Source organism: Sphaeramia orbicularis, chromosome 7 (assembly GCF_902148855.1).
Source record: "Sphaeramia orbicularis chromosome 7, fSphaOr1.1, whole genome shotgun sequence".
Classification (NCBI taxonomy): domain Eukaryota; kingdom Metazoa; phylum Chordata; class Actinopteri; order Kurtiformes; family Apogonidae; genus Sphaeramia; species Sphaeramia orbicularis.
The window spans coordinates 4,460,772-4,478,624 of NC_043963.1; the positions used below are offsets into that span (position 1 = coordinate 4,460,772).

At 42.5% G+C, this 17,853-nt stretch overlaps 1 protein-coding gene across 1 annotated transcript in view; it reads left to right on the forward strand.

Annotated features, from left to right (window-relative positions):
• Window positions 1-17,853, forward strand: part of bsna (bassoon presynaptic cytomatrix protein a) — a 210,243-nt gene that overhangs the window by 167,488 nt on the left and 24,902 nt on the right. The window contains 5 exon segments of the mRNA XM_030138868.1: window positions 1,233-1,489; window positions 3,252-4,179; window positions 8,093-10,568; window positions 11,758-12,246; window positions 15,879-16,219. Of these exon segments, the coding sequence (XP_029994728.1) occupies window positions 1,233-1,489; window positions 3,252-4,179; window positions 8,093-10,568; window positions 11,758-12,246; window positions 15,879-16,219 (4,491 nt within the window).

Here is a 17,853-nt window from a genome sequence, read left to right on the forward strand (position 1 = left end):
ACCTTAATCTTTTCCCTTATGGTGAACAATTTCGAAGTGTACTCCACCATAAACAGTCCACGTGTTTACAAACAGAGCCAGTACGTCACTTGGGCTTTTTCGGACATTTGTCGCAATGTGCATTGTGGTCGACATGTTTGTTGTTGCTGCTACTGCGTCTGCATGGAGCTCTGCTTCCCACAATGGACGTTACGACAAATTTCAAAAAATGCCCGAGTGAGCTACCGGCTCTGTTTGTAAACAAATGGATAGTTTATGGTGGAGTACGCATCGAAATTTCCACAGTAAAACATTCAGAGAAGTTTGAAGTTTATTTATAGGCTATTATTTTACTAGTCCGGCCTGTTTAAGATCAAATTGGGCTGAATGTGGCCTCTGAACTACAATGAGTTTGACACCCCTGAGTTACAGCAATTATCAATATATGACTTTATTGATCCCACTTTGGGGAGCTCCACAAGGGTCAGTCCTCAAACCTCTCCTGTTTATTTTGTTTATCAACCACATTCCTCAAAATGTTTCTAATGCTAACTTTCACTTTTATGCGGACAACGCTGTTGTTTACACCCAGTCTGACTCTTACACAGCTCCAAGGCCCTTTTAATAAAATACAGTCAAATTGTATGGTTTAAAACAGCTTTTAAATTCATCCAAACAAAACTTATGTTATTTTCAAAAGCTAAGCCAAAACTACTTGACCTCCCATTAGTCATCACTTCTCACAGCCATCAAATTCAATGTGTATCCGTGTACAGATTTCTTGGTATTTTAATAGATGTTTGACTGTCCTTCACTCCTCACATTCAGCTACTTTTAAGGAGACTGAAGCTAAAACTGAGTTTCTATGTCAGGATTATCTTTTGAGGTGAAAAAGAGACTTTTATGTGTGCTGATTTCAGTGGATGGGTCAGACTTTTAAATCACGCAAAAATGAACAACTTTTGAATTCTGACCTAAAACATATAATGAAAAATAATAGGAACTTCTATAACATGAAACCCAAAGTGTGCCAAGTATAATTTTCTCATCCACATACCAGAAGGTTAAGTTAGTATTTGGTATTTTTGTTTATGGCTCAAGATGATGAAATATATATAAAGAAAAAAAAGAAAGTAAAAACAAACTATATGAAAAATATTGTGACATTACTACGGCCCTTTGGGTGGGATACCAGAGGGTTAAGGGTACACATTCCCCTAACCACCAGCTCTAATCTGATTGATCTCTTGCAGCTGGACGTTAGCGGACAGCCTCTCCACCCGTACGTCGACTCTCACATGGGTTCACGGTCTCTTCCCAACTCGTCGTCGGAGATCTGCCTTCGGAGCCAGGACGAGCACATGGAGACCAGGACTAACATGAGGAAACACAGCTCCATGACCAGGCTGAGCAGGGACAGTCTGGACGGGGACGGGGTGGTCTTCTACGGATCCCCCCGCCGCATCGTGGACAGCTGTGTGCAGACGGACGACGAGGACGGAGAGGAGAGGTACCAGTCAGTTCATTCACGACACTGGACGTACCTGTCATTTACAGGAGTGTTTCCACTTTCTGCAGTGTTACTCTGATACTCCATTACATCTCAGAGGGAAACATTGGACTTTTACTGCATTACGTTTACTGACGGCTTTAGTTCCTTTCAGATGTTTGTGATAAAGTGTAGTCAATGCTTCTTTCAGATTCAAACATCAAGGGCCTGATTTACTAAAATCGCAAATAACGGGCACAAATTTGCTTGTTCGTGGTAAAAATGTATGTCCTGTTGTTTTGCGTGTCATGGGTGATCAACTCAGATTTTCTGTGCAAATGACACCAGGTCAAAGTCTACTTAAATGAGGATTTTACATGCACTACTGGTTGTTGTCATGGAGACAGTACGCTGTAAAAACTGCTCTGGGATACACCAGCACTAATGGGAACAGTGACTGGAATGATCCGGACGTAAATGTACTGATGGAGGAGTTTAGTCATAGTAGGTATTGATGAGTCCTCCTGTGACTGGACCCAAACCATCCCCTAGTTCAGCCAGAGCAGGGGTCAGCAACCCTGGTCCTCCAGAGCCACTATCCTGCATTTCTTAGATGGATCCCTCTTCCAACACACCTGATTCAGATGATAAGCCCATCATCAAGTTCTGCAGAAGATTGATAACAACTGTCAGGTGTGCTGGAAGAGGGAAACATCTAAAACGTGCAAGATAGTAATTCTAGAGGACCAAGGTTGCTGACCCCTGATCTAAAAGTTCTCCAATGGCATTGTGGGTAGGACATACGTCTATATTAAATTTTCTTCCATCATTCCATAAATGTTGATGTGATCAGAGCAGATCGGTTCTGTGCTTTGCCTTTGGTTGGGCCAATGCTCTGCCTCCTCGCCACAATAACTGCAGCCAGTTTAGCGTGAAGCTGTTCCAGTTCAAACCTGCCTTTAAGACGTGATAAGTATAGACGCAAAATCAACCACTGCAACCAGTTTCAGGTTTGGTCAATAACATTTCACACACTAAATAAATGTTTGCATCTACTCCTCCTAATAATGTTGCACATTCTGGCAGAAACAGCCATATTGCATATTCATCAAGGCAAACACACTAAATTTATTTATTAATTTATTTATTAGGAACAGTGCATATTAATGAACATCTACAACAATTGCAGCTGTAAATATGCCAGATTGTAGCAGCAGTGCTAATTTGCATCTGTAGTCCTTAGGCAGGTGACAGGAAAGACAGTTGACAAAAGGGCAAAACATCGTAAAAACATGCAGAGCAACACAGTGAGGACAATCTACTGATGCTCACAGGCTTGGGTTTTCCTTCATCCAATGTTTAAGTTGTGATTTGAAAGAGGAATATGATTGTGAGTCTCTTATATTTAGTTCCAGTGACTGAAAGTGTAGTTGCACGAGTTTTGTCCATTTCAGAGACACAACCCTCGGTGCGTCCTGTTAGTAAATCAGCTTCAACACAACTTTGAAAAATGTCCCCATTATAACACATAGGAAGAGCTGGTAAGCTACAGGGCCATTGGTCCTATTTTTGCATGCGCAGTCAAGTTTGCTCACATTTTTCCACATGCAGACCTTTATTAAATCAGGCCCTAAGACCCATTCAGATGCATCCACTTGTTGACCCGCCCTCAGTCTAAACCTGGTTAACCTGTACTTATTATTGCTGTTAAAAATTAACACATCGTTTCGTTTCCACTTCACTGACGTTGTGGAGTTTAAGTCGCTGTTGTCTCCTGTCACAGGTACATGATGCGTCACCGCAGCAGGAGGCGGGGCCGCAGTGTCGACTGCTCAGTCCAGACCGATGATGACGAGGACAAGGCTGAGACGGAGCAGCCGGTCCGACGAAGACGCTCCAGATTCTCCCGACACGCCGAGTCCAGCGGCGCCGTCAGCAGCAGCGCCACCGCTGCCACCGCATCTACCGACACCAAAACCGACCCGTCCAAGATGGTGTCGTCCAGCATCGCCATCCAGACCATCAGGGAAATGTCCTGCCAGACCGAGGTGGAGCACCTAGGACGAGTGTCCCCGGCGATCCACGTCACGGTCCCGGACCCCAATAAAGTGGAGATCGTGCATTACATCTCCGGACCTGAGCGGACCCAGAAGGGACAGTCTCTGGCCTGTCAGACGGACCCGGAGGCCCAGTCTCAGGGCGTCGTGGCCCCCCAGCTCAGCGTGCCCACCACGGTCAGCCCGTACTCCTCCAGCGCCGGGACCCAGCAGTCCGGTTCTGCCGACCTCCTGACCCACCAGCGCCAGCAGCAGATTGCCGCCAACGCCGCCAAGTTCGAACGCCGCCGCCCCGACCCGCTCGACATCAACTACCAGCCTCACAACCACCTCCACAACGAGTCCATCTCCAGCATCATCCGGCAGCAGCAGCAGCAGCCCAAGTCGCCCCAGGTCCTGTACTCGCCGGTGAGCCCGGTGTCCCCCCACCGCCTGCTGGAGACCTCCCTGTCCAGCGAGAGGCTCAACAAGGCCCACGTCACGCCTCAGCAGAAGTCGTACACCGCCGAGTCGCCGCAGAGACACCCGTCGGTGCCCAGACCCATCAAGAGCACCCAGAGGTCCATGTCAGACCCCAAACCCCTGAGCCCCACCACGGACGAGCACACCAAGGCCAGGCTGACCCTGTACCAACAACAAGCGCTCCAGAGCCAGGTAACCCCACCCCCGGACACGCCCACCAGACACTACCATCACAACAACAGCACAGGAGGTTAATAGTTAAACCCATAAAGACCCAGGACTATGTCTGTGGTGACTTCCTAAGGAATTTGTCACTATATTTAACCATTTCCAACTGATTTATCACAGTTTATTAAAATATTATCTTTGCATTTTTTGAGCAAAATCAGGTATTTTTCTGTATTTAATTTACTGACCATGTAGGTGTTAATAAAAGCTCAAAATAGATTCAAAGGTTATTATATCAAAACAGAAAATTGAATTAAAAAATTACGTTTTCAGCTAAATGTATCTTCAGTTCTCCATAAAAACAGGCGTCTCCAATCACTGTCATTTATCAGACTGTGTTTTTTATCGTTGAACACACGTTACAGAGGCCGATGGTGTTTCCATGTTCAATACAGACACTATGGATGCATGAGATGCTGCTAAAACACTGACAAACTGCATTTTTAACTGAATTATTTCATTGTATTCATTGGATTAGTGGTTCAAAAGCTCTTAGACGTTTTAGATCAGTAGATACTTTTGGGTCTTTAAGGGTTAACATTAAAACTGTGGTTTATTTTAAAAGAAAAGAAAGAACAGAAAACAAGTACAACAAAAAATTCACACAAAGAAGTGTATCATCATATACGGAAGAGGATTACCACCACTGGGGAAAAAAAAAGGTCCAATACATATTATTATTATTTTATTATTAGTTGTATTATTCTGAGAAAAAGGTCCGAACTCTGAGATTAGAGTCAGAATTCTGACTTTTCACCGAATAATAATAAAAAAATGCATACAGTAATTTGGACCTTTTTTTTTCAGTGGCCCTAATCCTCTTCCGTACATTATATAACTAATTTTACACACTCAGAATTTGTATACGTATTTATGTTCAGATGTATACACTTATAGTACTCTCATGTATACACCTATTGTCTTACATACATATTAACCAATTAATTGACCATCTTTTCTATTTTATCTAGTATATATTAACATCACAAAACAACTAATATGTTTATTTAAATTAATGCTTTAATTATAAATTTTCTTTGACTTATATACATTTATACTGTGTAACAAATGTTTAATTTACTCGTTAATGCTATATTTAATGTGAGTAATATTTATATACTTCGATTGAGTTTTACATCCAATCCCTCATATAATTATAACACACACTCTTCACGGTGGTTGTTCTTTTATTAGAGCATATTTGGACAAAATAGTTTACGTTAATTAATTGAAAGGATTAAATGGTGTTTGTCCGTTCAGATTTCTGCAGTTTCATCTAATTAGGAAAGATGTTATTTTACTATATTCAAGTATTAATCATCAGAAAATGTTCCATTAATGGTGAGCGCCGTTTGTAAATGGAAATGCGTGTGTGATATTTATCTGCATATTTATGTGTTTCTCTGTCTCTTTTAGTTTTATTTGTGCATAAACAAATTACATCTTCTCAGTGTGCATTAAAGTGACCACAGTAGCTGTTATTATCTGAGGTCATTCATCCGCAGGTCGAACAAACTAATTAAGAAACAAACATTCACTGAAGAAAGTTATACTATTTGGTCTGAACGACAGTTAATCTTAGGTTTATGTTCTTTAGATTCTTGTCTGTGACTTTAGAGCTGAATGGACTATGAAACTGAAACTGTTCCTTTCATGATTCACTTCCTTTGTTTTGGTTTTATTTTATGATTTCATTAATGTTTTATGTGAATGTGTAAATGACTTGTATATTCTGTTGTTAACACATTTTTCCAAACAGAACCACTTTATTGCATACAAACACTATGAGCAGCAACCTACAATTTATTTTACACTTCATTTATTTAATAAGAAGATGGATACAAATATAAAAACTACAACATGTAAATATGTTGGACTTTAAGGGCCGTTTCATAGTCAACACAAGGGCATGCATTGAGATGCATTGAGACGCTTTGGCCGCCATGATGTGTTGTCTTTTTTTATATATATATATATCTTTTTATTTCACAAAAGAAAGTCATCCAGATACAGTACAAACTTAGTGATATTGGATCTTACATTTTGCAATTCTCCTTTGTGCACTCTTCCCACTCCCCACCGTTAAAGGAATAAACCAGCTGAACACACTCAAAAGTAACAGACCAAAAACATAAAAGTCTAAATATAATTTTTTTTTTTTTTTTAAAAAGAAAGGAAGTAAAAATCTATTTTTCTGATACGCGACCCAGCAACATGTGTAATACCAAACGTCACCAGCAGAGGCAATACACAAAAAATGTAGTTGAATTTAACGCATTGTTATATTTAAAGAACAATTTTATAGTGATTCATCGGAGTCTCCTGCAGAAAGCAAGCCACTCGAAAATTTGGATATATTGGAAATGCATCTCCCCGTCTAGAATTCACATAGGCTGAACAACATTAGAATAGAACAGAAGCTTTATTGTCATCATATTAGCACAAGGCAACAAAATGACGACATTCAAGGCACTCTTCTGATCAGTGCAAAAAAAACCAACATATACTATACACAAAATAGAGGTAGCTAACAACAATTAGAAGCAACTAAAACTAGTAGCAGTAGTAGTAGTAGTAGATCCATTAATGATCAGATGAATCCACTGGTTCCATTTGTTTCAGAGCACACTGTGGGCAGAATTAGGTTCAGAACCAAACAGAACTAGAATCCCAGTTCATTTATTTAAAAAAAACATGTTTTCAACAGGGTGTTTTTGTGTAATATCTGTCCATACCAATTTAATAATAGTTTATAATAATAGTGTTATGAGCCTCTGTTCCTTATTTGACTAAAACTATAATATTTACCTGTTTTGTTTGTTCATACTCATGTAGATCAGCTGACAAAAGTATGAACCTGAACCTTCACAAACTCATTCACCGTTTACTTCTGTGGCTCTGTGTGTTTCACATTCATTCAGTATCAAAGGTGCAGATTCCAGACGTTTCCAGTAGATTTGTCTGACATGAACCAATGCTTTGTGTGTGTTGACACTAATTGTCCTGTTGTTTGTACGTCTTCTAACACAAACTCCACTCTTGTTTCCTGTTGTCCTCGTCTCTGTGTCCTCGTCTCCTTTGTCTCCCTCGTATTTCCCTGGTGTTGCGTCCTTTCCTCGTTTCTTCTGTTCCTTGACCTTTTTTCTCTTTTTGAGTTTTCCTCCCTCCTCTTTCTCCTGTTCTTTTCATCTGTTGTGCATCCTTCTCCTCCTCCTCCTCCTTCTCTTCCTCCTCCTCCTCCTTCTCCTCCTCCTCCTCCTCCTTCTCCTCCTCCTCCTTCTCTTCCTCCTCCTTCTCCTCCTCCTCCTTCTCTTCCTCCTCCTCCTCCTTCTCCTCCTCCTCCTCCTCCTTCTCTTCCTCCTCCTTCTCTTCCTCCTCCTTCTCCTCCTCCTCCTTCTCTTCCTCCTCCTCCTCCTTCTCCTCCTCCTCCTTCTCCTCCTCCTCCTCCTCTTCTCTAATCTCTCTCATGTTTCCACCATTTTGTCCTTTTGCTTTCACTCTACTCCTCCTCCTCACTTCTTTCTACTCCATTAATCCTGTCCTTTTTTTTCTTCTACATCCTCTTCGTTCTTTTCATCTTCTGTGACTTTCTCTCTGCTTTTCCTCTTCATGCCTCTTTTATTTGTCACATATCCTTCCATGACTTCATCATCTCTGCATTTCCTTATTTTCTCTACATTTCTTTCCACCCTCTGTTTCATGGATGTTTTGTCACTGTACATTTGTTTGCCCTCATCCTTTTCCTTCCACTGGTTCTTCATATTTCCTTTTGTTTTTCCGTCCATTCCCGGTCGTCCCATGCTGCCTTTCCTTCCCCATATTCCGTTGTCCATCTCTCCCGTCCTCTCCTTCTCTACCTCTCTCTCTCTCTCTGCAGTTGGCCGCCCTGCAGCAGAGCTCTCTGCTCCGTAAGGTCAAGCGGACCCTGCCCAGTCCTCCTCCGGATGAGACCGTCACCTCAGCGCACCTGCCCATGATGACGCCCGCCCTCCAACAGGTCTACCTGCCCTCCGTGCCCAGCCTCAAGCCCAGCTCTAGATCTGGACTGGCAGCCAAAGCCAGCCTCCTCAAAGACCTCACCCATGAGCTGAAGGCCGTGGAGCAAGAGTCGACCAAGCTGAGAAAACAACAGGCTGAACTGGAGGAAGAAGAAAAAGAGATTGACGCTAAACTCCGATACCTTGAGCTGGGGATCCACCAAAGGAAAGAGACTCTGGTGAAGGAGAGGGAGAGGAGGGATATCGCCTACCTCAGGTGTATGGGGGACACTAGGGACTACATGTCTGACAGTGAGTTGAATAATCTCCGTTTAGCAGCTGCAGCTGCGTCACATGAAACCAATGGGCTCCTAACAACCAGGCCCAGCACGGCCCCCCTCAGCCAGTTTACCAGTGACCTGAACACAGCGGCCCAGTACCCCCCCACCTCATCCTTCCTGTCTTGTCAGTACCCCCAGAGCCAGCCAGTAGCACCGGCTCAACCGTCCAGTGTGCCGTACCAGTCTTCAACCTTCAACCAGCCTCCCTATCCAACAGTGTCCCAGTCTCAGGCTCTGCCCCAGCCCACGCCCCTCCAGAGCCACGGCCTCCCTCCTGGACCCTCCTACCAGTCTCAAACCTCTTATCCTTCCCATACTTACCCCCAAACCCAGCCCCCATACCCCCAGACAGACCTGGGGTTACCAGCTGCACCTCAGCCCCAGCCCCAGCCAGGGCACACCGGCTTCGCGCCTGCGCCACCTGGTCAGCCACCATACCCCACCCACAGCTCACCCTATCCCAGTGCTGTGTCCTCCTACCCCAGCCAGACCACCCCGTATCCTGGGCAGCCCCAAGCTGACATCCTGACAGTCCACCCGGGTAGACCCAGGCAGACTTCACTAGCCGATTTAGAGCACAAGATGCCCACCAACTACGAGACCATCAGTAACCCCACAGTAGTCGTCACCACCACTGCTCAGGACGCCACCTACTCTAGTGCAGCAGCGTCGTACGGACAGTACACCGGAACAACAACCATGGCCAGCTCATACGGACCCTATGGCTCAGCGCCGGTGTCTAGCAGCTATGGCGGGTACTCTACTATGCCAGCCAGCACTTACGGCCAGTACACTTCAACTTCAGCTAGTTCATATGGCCAGTACACCACCACCACAGCTAACACTTACGGCTACACCACCACTACAGCCAGCTCCTACGGACAGTACACGTCCACCGTCTCCTACGGGCATTCTGTCGACAGTCCATCCACCTACAGCACTGCGGACGCCATGTACGGGGCTCCGGGCTTAGAGCAAAACATCCCAAGGAACTACATGATGATTGATGACGTGAGCGAGCTGACGGCAAAAGACGGGCTGGGCACGACGACAGGGGACATGATGCATCATGGCGGCAGTGGGCGTTACCCGGGCGACATCCATGGCCACAGCGGCACGACGCGTGGGGGAACTGGCAGTTCCTCCTACGGCAGGGCACCAGAGGAGGAAGCAGCGATGCAGGAAGAGCTGTACGACCACCACGGCAGGGGTAAGAGCAGCTACAGGCACGGACCTCTAGGGGGCAGCAGCAGCAGCGTGAGCGCTAGCATGGGTGGGGGATTCTCCTATTACTATGACTACGACTACAAACACGGCAGCTTCCGCTCCGGGGTACAGAAACCTTCGGTGTCTTCCAGAAGCCTCCTGGCTCCTGCAGTCATGTCCTCCAAGCGCAGCAAGCACCGGAAGCTGGGGGCCATGGAGCAGAAAATCTCCAAGTTCTCCCCCATCGAGGAGGCTCGGGACGTGGAGGCAGACCTGGCCGCCTACTCCACAGTGGCTGGGGGGACGTACCCCTCCTCCCAGATCCGAGGGCGCCAGCTGATCGAGGACTACGGCTTCAAGAGGAGCACTTACGAGGGCGGCACCGGTCACGGTGGTCGACACTACATCGAGGAGGACGATCGCATTTACTACACCTCCACCGGCCGCTCCCGTTCCCATGGTTACGGCATGGACAAGATCTCATCCAGGGACTACTCTGGGTACCGCAGCCGATCCTACGAACGGGATGACCGCTCCTACCGATCTGGCTACAGCCGGGGACGCCACCCGACCCGGCAGTACTCTGAAGAGGAGAGTCCACTCAGTCCCCTGGGGAGGTTTATGGGTTCTGGGCGATCCTCAAGCTTAGGTCCCGACCCGTACGACAGTCGCAGCAGTAGATATCATTACTATTACGGCCAGTATGGTTCCAGCCACTCGCTGCCAGACGTACAAGACCATATACGGGACCTTCCTCGGACTCATGTCTACAAATCGGATGATACGTACATTATTGACGATTATCATTGCGCTGTGTCAGACAGCGAAGGTAATTGTGGGAGCTGAATGCCCACAGTCTCACTACCTACTACTGCCCCCACCGTTTATCTAAACGTCCCCCACCCACCCAGAGGCTAGGCTTAGAAAAAAAGCAAGAGAAAGCAAAAGAGACAGAGCTAGTGGTTGCATGCTGATGTTTTCTTCTTCCTGAGAGTCACTTGGAGCTCTCGTATAAGTGGACTGCTGTCTGTCTGTCTGCCTGCCTGTCCGTCCGTCCTTCCTTCCGCCTGTTCGTCCAGTCGTCAGTCTGTCTGTCCAGTTCTCGCATGGTTCTTCGGCGTGGTCGTTTTCTCCGTTCGCTACACTCTGATTCACACGGAAGGTCTTTGCACGTCACTGATGCATTGTGTTTTCTTTACAGGGTTTTATCTGTACTTATGTCTCTGCTGTTGATGTCTTGTTTACATGTTTTCATCTTAGAGAGCTTTGATTACACTGCAAAACAGCCCCGCAGCAATTTATGTATTTACACTTTTAAGAAAGGTGGAAGAAGTACTTACATCCTTTACTAATCCTTTAAAATAAAAGTCAAAATACCACAGTGTAGAAATAATCCATCCAAGGTAAACTCCTGAACTGAAATTATTACTGAAGTAACAGTTCAGAATTACTGTAAATCACCTAAAGTGCTCCTTTCAAAGTATTACTTCAGAATTTTTACCTTTGAGATTTTATTTGTAAAGAAAAAATAAACCTGTAAGAGAATTAAGCATTGGATTGTGTCCATGTAGCGTCAGTTTTAGATACTTTTATACTTATAAACACTTTTATTTAAGCCAAAATTTGTACACATCAAAACATTGGTACTGCAGTGAAAGTACTTCTTCATTTCCACCATTAAATTTGGTCTAACATTCTTTTTTCAAGGCAGTCATTTTACATCTCTTTTTGGACTTTGTAGATTTAAAATCAGCTGCCAACGTGGACAGTTTTGCAGTGTTCGTTATATCTTGTTCACATTGTCTTGTAATGCGTGAAGACGACGTGTAGTGTATTGTGCATGGATGTAAATCTTTGGTTTTTATTTTCTGCCTTTCTTCCTGTGTCTTCTCCACCCCACTCTTTTCTTTTGCATGCCGTTGGTCTTCTTCTTCCTGCCTCCTTCCTTCTCTCAGCCTGCATGCCGCTGTCTCCAAACGACATGGAGATTGACTGTGATCTGCTCTCGGTTTCCAAAGCCTACCATCTGGGCCAGGAAGAGACCGACTGGTTTGAGAAGCCGCGCTCCAGCTCTCGACATTATGGCAGCCACTCGTCCGGGAGGAGTCGACACGTCAAACACACCTACCACGATTACGACGAACCCCCCGAGGAGGACCTGTGGCCGCAGGACGAGTACGGCCACGGGCGACACTCCTCGTCCCGTGACCACCGGCATCACGGCAGCTCCAGCCGCCACTCGTCCTCGTCGCGTCACTCGGACGAGCCCAGGTCCTCGAGGTCGTCTAAAGGACACCCCAAAGACCCGTCCATGCGCCACGACCCATCTGGGAGGTCTTCCTCCTCGGGACGACGCGGCGAATCTCGGTCCGGAGGATACCACTCTTCAGAGTACTCCCGGGATCCGTCCGGACACCACCATGGCCAGCGGTCCTCCAGGCAGGGAGACCCCCACCGGTCCTCACGCAGCAAGTCCCAGCAGCAAGTGGACATGCAGGGACAACCAGGTACACAGAGGGGTCGGTAGACCGGGTTCAGGCAGGGCCGTTTGATGCATTATGGGCCCCTGGGCAAAACAGTCTACAGGGGCCCCTAAGACAACTACTCAAAAATAGAAATGAAAATAGTCGATAAAATCAAACATATTTATTTAATTAGCACTTTATTTGGTATGTTAAATTTAATGCGATTATGATTGTTTTCATATAAATAATTTAATAGATAATTTAGATTAGGTAAATTAAACATATGTTAGTTACTAAGCTTAATTCAAATATAATGTTTCAGTAAAAGTTTTATATTTTTGAAAAACTCTGGTACAAAATTTTAAAAAGATCTGTAAAAAAAAAGTGATGGAAAAATGCTCGTACAAAATTTTTTACATCTGTAAAAATAATGGAAAAATTGACTACGAAATAAAAGATATATTTTGAAATAACTGAAAAAAGCAGAAAAGGTCTTAAATTAGCAATTAGTGCAGTAACTATAGGCCTTTGATGTGTGTGTATCATATATGATACAAGGTGCACTGAAGGGTTAATACCCAGATTAGCATGTCTTCCATGTGTTAGTTTGGCCCTGGGGACAGGGTCTGCTCTGGTCCTTTACCTTTTAGGTGTTGGAGTTTGATGTTTTCAGGTAGATTCCATGTCGCTGTCTGAAAAGAGTTTTGACTGACAGCTTCAGTGACCAATCACTGTTCCAAATCACTCGTTGCTTTTCCATTGACTCTTAAATTGTGCAAATACAACTAATTTACCTAATGGAAAAACCACAGCTTTGACAAAACTCTTGTTTTTGATGAAAAGTTTTTGCACTGGCAAGAGGTGGTTATTTAGCTGTAGCAAAGTTGGCATATCGCACAAAACTGCAATGGAAAGACCTTTTTCTGCAGCTAGAGTCACATAAACAAAAAACAAAATGGATGATGGACGTTACAACAAGTGAAGAAGAAGAGTTTTAAAGCAAACATGGTGTGGTATGTGTGGACACACCAGGAAACCCAATCATTTTCGAAGTTAGTACAGGATAGAGTACTATAGAGTATAGAGTATGATATATCTGTTATGTGGTATATATTTGATATATATATATGTTCGTCACCATGTTTATGGAATGACTTCTTATGACATCTCGTGATAATAAACAAATCATCCCATTTGTGAATTAATGGAAAAACTGATATTACGCACCTCTGCTTTTTCCACATTTAGTAAACGTCTGTAAACTTGCGCAGATGTCCAATAGAAAAGCGACTATTCAAACCAATCAGACGTCCATTTAACAGGACGTCCTTGTGCTTCTCTAATCAACATCACATCTGTGCAGGATTTTAGCTTCATTTTTCTACAGTTAGAGGAAACTCCACCTGGTCTTCATCTTTATATATAATCTATGGCAGCGAGTTTTATTAATTTGCCAAAAAAAGAAACGAGGAACACCATTTAGGGTTATTTCTATGAATGTATTTATAGTAAATAAACTCCATAAAGGACGTGTCCATCTGTCTTTTCTTTTCTGCTCTGACATTAATCACATGATCATTATTAATAATATAAACCAGGATCCATTTTGGTTTTGCTAAATCATATCCTGTATGAAGTGTCTGCAGCCGAGTATCGATAAAACCCCTGTTGTTCAGAGTCTAATCCTTTCCAATCCACCGTCCCCTCAGGGATCGACAGCTTTTAATGGAATATATCCAATAGGATGCCTTTCCTCTGCAGGCGCCTTCGTGTTCTTCATGTACTCATTAAATCACTGGTTTCATCTGTGATCTGGACTTTAGTTTTACGTCACTGTCCCTTTTCTTCCTGCGTCTCCTGTCATTTACTGTCAGTTTATTTAATAAAACAGGAGACGTCACTGCAAACAGACAAACTTTACTTAAACAGAAAACGTTGAATATTAGAGGTTTAGTTTTATCACTACGCTTTTGGGATCAGACTTCAACACTTTTCATTTACATAAAATCACATGAATATATGAATGTGAACCTTAGAATGAGCCATTATATCAGTTTAATCCACCATATTAGACCACATCTGAAATGACTTTGAATTTTTTTTTTTTTTTTACATTTTTCCATCTTCTAACAGTATTAAAGTGTAGGTTTGTATTTCTAGCACCCCCCCATAGGTAAGGCTGAGCACAGAGCGACAGATGTCACTAAAAAGTACAAACTCAACTTTTATTTCTTTTTCCCATGTTTGTCTAACGGATAGTAAAATGGGTCGAAAATAGCCCCATTGCGATTAACATTCCAAGGAACTTTAATTTCCAGGAATTTATTTACCTGGTAAAAGAATTGCCTATTAATCTGTGTGTTGTTTCCACCTAAAAGTTCTACAAACATGTATTCAGATCAGACTCGTCGTTTCCAGCTGAATTTCTTTTGATCATATGTTGTTGTTTGTTCCAGGTTTATTATCCAGTATGAATTTGTGTATTTAAGTGCATTTTAGTACATTTTTGTGTATTTTAGTGTATGTATTGTAAATTTTAGTGTATTTTAGAATATTTTTGTGTATTTTACTAAAAATGTATTTTGTGTGTTTTAGCATATTTTGTGTATTTTTGTGCATTTAAGTATATTTTTGTGTATTTTAGCGTATTTACTATGTATTTTAGAGTGTTTTAGCAAAGTTTTTGTGTATTTTAGTGCATGTTAGTGTATTTTTGTGTATTGTACCATTTTTTGTATATTTTAGCATATTTTGTGTGTATTTAGCATATTTTTGTGTATTTTAGCACGTGTATTATATATTTTTTTTGTATTTTAGCATAATTTTGTGTATTTCACTAAAAGTGTATTTTTGTGTGTTGTAGCATTTTTTTTTTAAGTTTTAGCGCGTTTTAGTACATTTTTCTGGATTGTATCATATTTACTATGTATTTTAGAGTATTTTGGCAAAGTTTTTATCCAATTTAATGTATTTTGTGTATTTTAGTAAATTGTTTGTATATTTAGCATATTTTTTGTGTATTTTAGTGCATTTTAGTACATTTTTTGGGTATTTAAGTGCATTTTAGCACCATGTTTTTGTGTATTTCAGTGCATGAGGTCCAGGCTCTCTTGAGCGTATTGGTCAAATGTTCGTGGTCGTCGTCCACTTCTCATAGCTTCTCTTCTTTTGCTCCATTTTCCAAATGATCTAAACACAAACCAAGTGAATCTTGTAGAAATGGAATAAACCAGTTCATAGACGCCACTAAATTAAACATGGAGGTGAAGTGTGGAACACTGACAGTGTGTTCCACCAATCAGTTCTTCAGCACCCAGCCCCGCCCCCAAGAATTCCAGGAATTTGAAAAGTCCCGCCCCCTACTAGGAACTTTATTCAGGGAAAGTTTGGGGTCAAGGGAAAGTTTTTTTACTGTGAAATTAGATGGAAACACATGGATGTTTTTCATATATATTAAAATTCTCTTGTTCTAATCATCCTCATCAGTTTGGTTCAGAGGTTTGAACAGTAACATCCAACCAGCTGATGATCGAGGAGCATAATAATATTTCAAAGTTTATTGGAGTTTGTTTCATTTACTGTTTTATTCAATTATGTTCATAAATGAACAGCTCTGACTTTCATCATAAAAACAGAAACTGTTTAATCTGATCCTGTTCGGTCTCCACCTCCAGGCTCCTCCCGCTCCGGTGGCAGCTCTGCCAGGGGTCAGGGCCCGGCTGGTGGTCCTCCAGGATCTGGACGTCAGGGCGGTCCGGGTTCCCAGACCGACGGGGGTCCGGGACAGAGGACGCAGCTCCAACAGCAGGCCCAGACGGCGGCGGCCCGACCCGGACAGCCCGGAGCCGCCACCGCCGCCACCGGACCCCAGCAGCAGCCCACCACCCAGGGCCAGGGCGTGGGCATGGGCATGGGGCCGGGCCAGGCCAAGCCGGGCCAGATGGGACCAGCTGGTGGACCCATGGGACAGGCGGGAAGGCAGACCGGACCGGCAGGAACAACACCGTCCCCCATGGTGAGTTCAGAGGAGGAAGCATGTGACCGCTGTTCACCACCAGACACAGATACACACTGTCCAAGTCCGAGTACGAGAATAACACCAGAGGAAATGATTGGGTTACAGTCGATCCAATCAAGGATAAGAAAGAGTAGAAGGAAAGAAACTATTAATACAACAAATAATACAAACGTGTGTGTGTGTGTGTGTGTGTATATATGTGTGTGTGTATATATACATATATATATATATATATATATATATATATATATATATATATATATATATATATATATATATACACACACTCTATTAAGACACAATTAGGACACAAATATGTACAATATCAGGGTTTCTGTGAGTCATTAAAAAGCATTAAAAGTCATTAAATAGATTTTGTGAATGTTATGGCTTTAAATAGCATTAAAAAGCATTAAAACTCATTATATAGAATTTGTGAAAATCAAGTCCTTAAATGACATTAAAAAGCATTAAATTCAATGTCCAGAGGCATTAAAAAATGAAATATACTTGATGGAAAAAAAACATTGTTATTCTTGATTTATTTTGATTACATAAACATTTAATAATTTTGATCAGAAGTATAGTGTGATGATTGACAGGTGGAACCCTTTAATTGACTATTGTTTACGGCCGATACATGAAGTCACAGCATCGGATGCTTGGAATGCACCGTGCTGTGAGTGTGTTCATACTGTGGTGAAAGAGTTGAGGGAATATTAGCAAACGTGGGAAAAACGGGAAAATGCAAGTTTGAGCAGAAGTGATTGGAGGAAGAACTGCTCAGAACCTGGTGAAAGCCTGTGGATGGTAAATGTGTATATAAAACTATATATAAAAGTATATCTGCAGTTGGACATGGGCATTAAATGTGTTTAAAGTGGATTAAAAAGGGCATTAAAAATTTGAAATTACATTTGCTGATTACTGCAGAAACCCTGAATATGTACTCGACAGTATATTATCAGTATGATAAAGAAATATAGATAAATAAGTGTGCAAAAATATTGTTGTGTTATTAAAAATGATATGGTTATATGTGGACAAAAGTATGTGGACACGTTGAATCCAGGTTTCTTTTCTAACAAGGGTCTAGGATACAAAACAATAATGACTAATGTCAGAATATAGTTTTATATTATGGGATAAATATCATTGAATTGGTTAGTTTGGGTTAAATTGTTATCTTTGTTTCCAAAATGACTCAGATGGTTTGGACCGAATTTCTCTCAACATTGATTTTTTTTTGTTTTTTGTTCTTTTTAATCCATGATTTTAAATGTTCTTCCTCAAAATTTCTAAAATATTTTTCCTGCTCTGACTGTAGATAATAATTTTCTACCATATCTACTTTCATTACATCTCACAGAAGAAGAAAAATCTACCATTAAACTTCAAGAAAACATTGATGTTTCTATGTCAGATCCTCATGAACAGGACATCTAACAGCTGTAGACATGAAGTGTCCCAATACTTTTGTCCATATAGTGTAAATATGACAATAAGATAAAACATTAAAAAGACATTTTCACATCCTGATGGGTTCTTGTAAGTTCAGATCTGAGAGTGAGACGTTCTTTCCACCTCCCACCACTCGGCTTCTGTGGCTGAGAATAATGGACCATAAATAC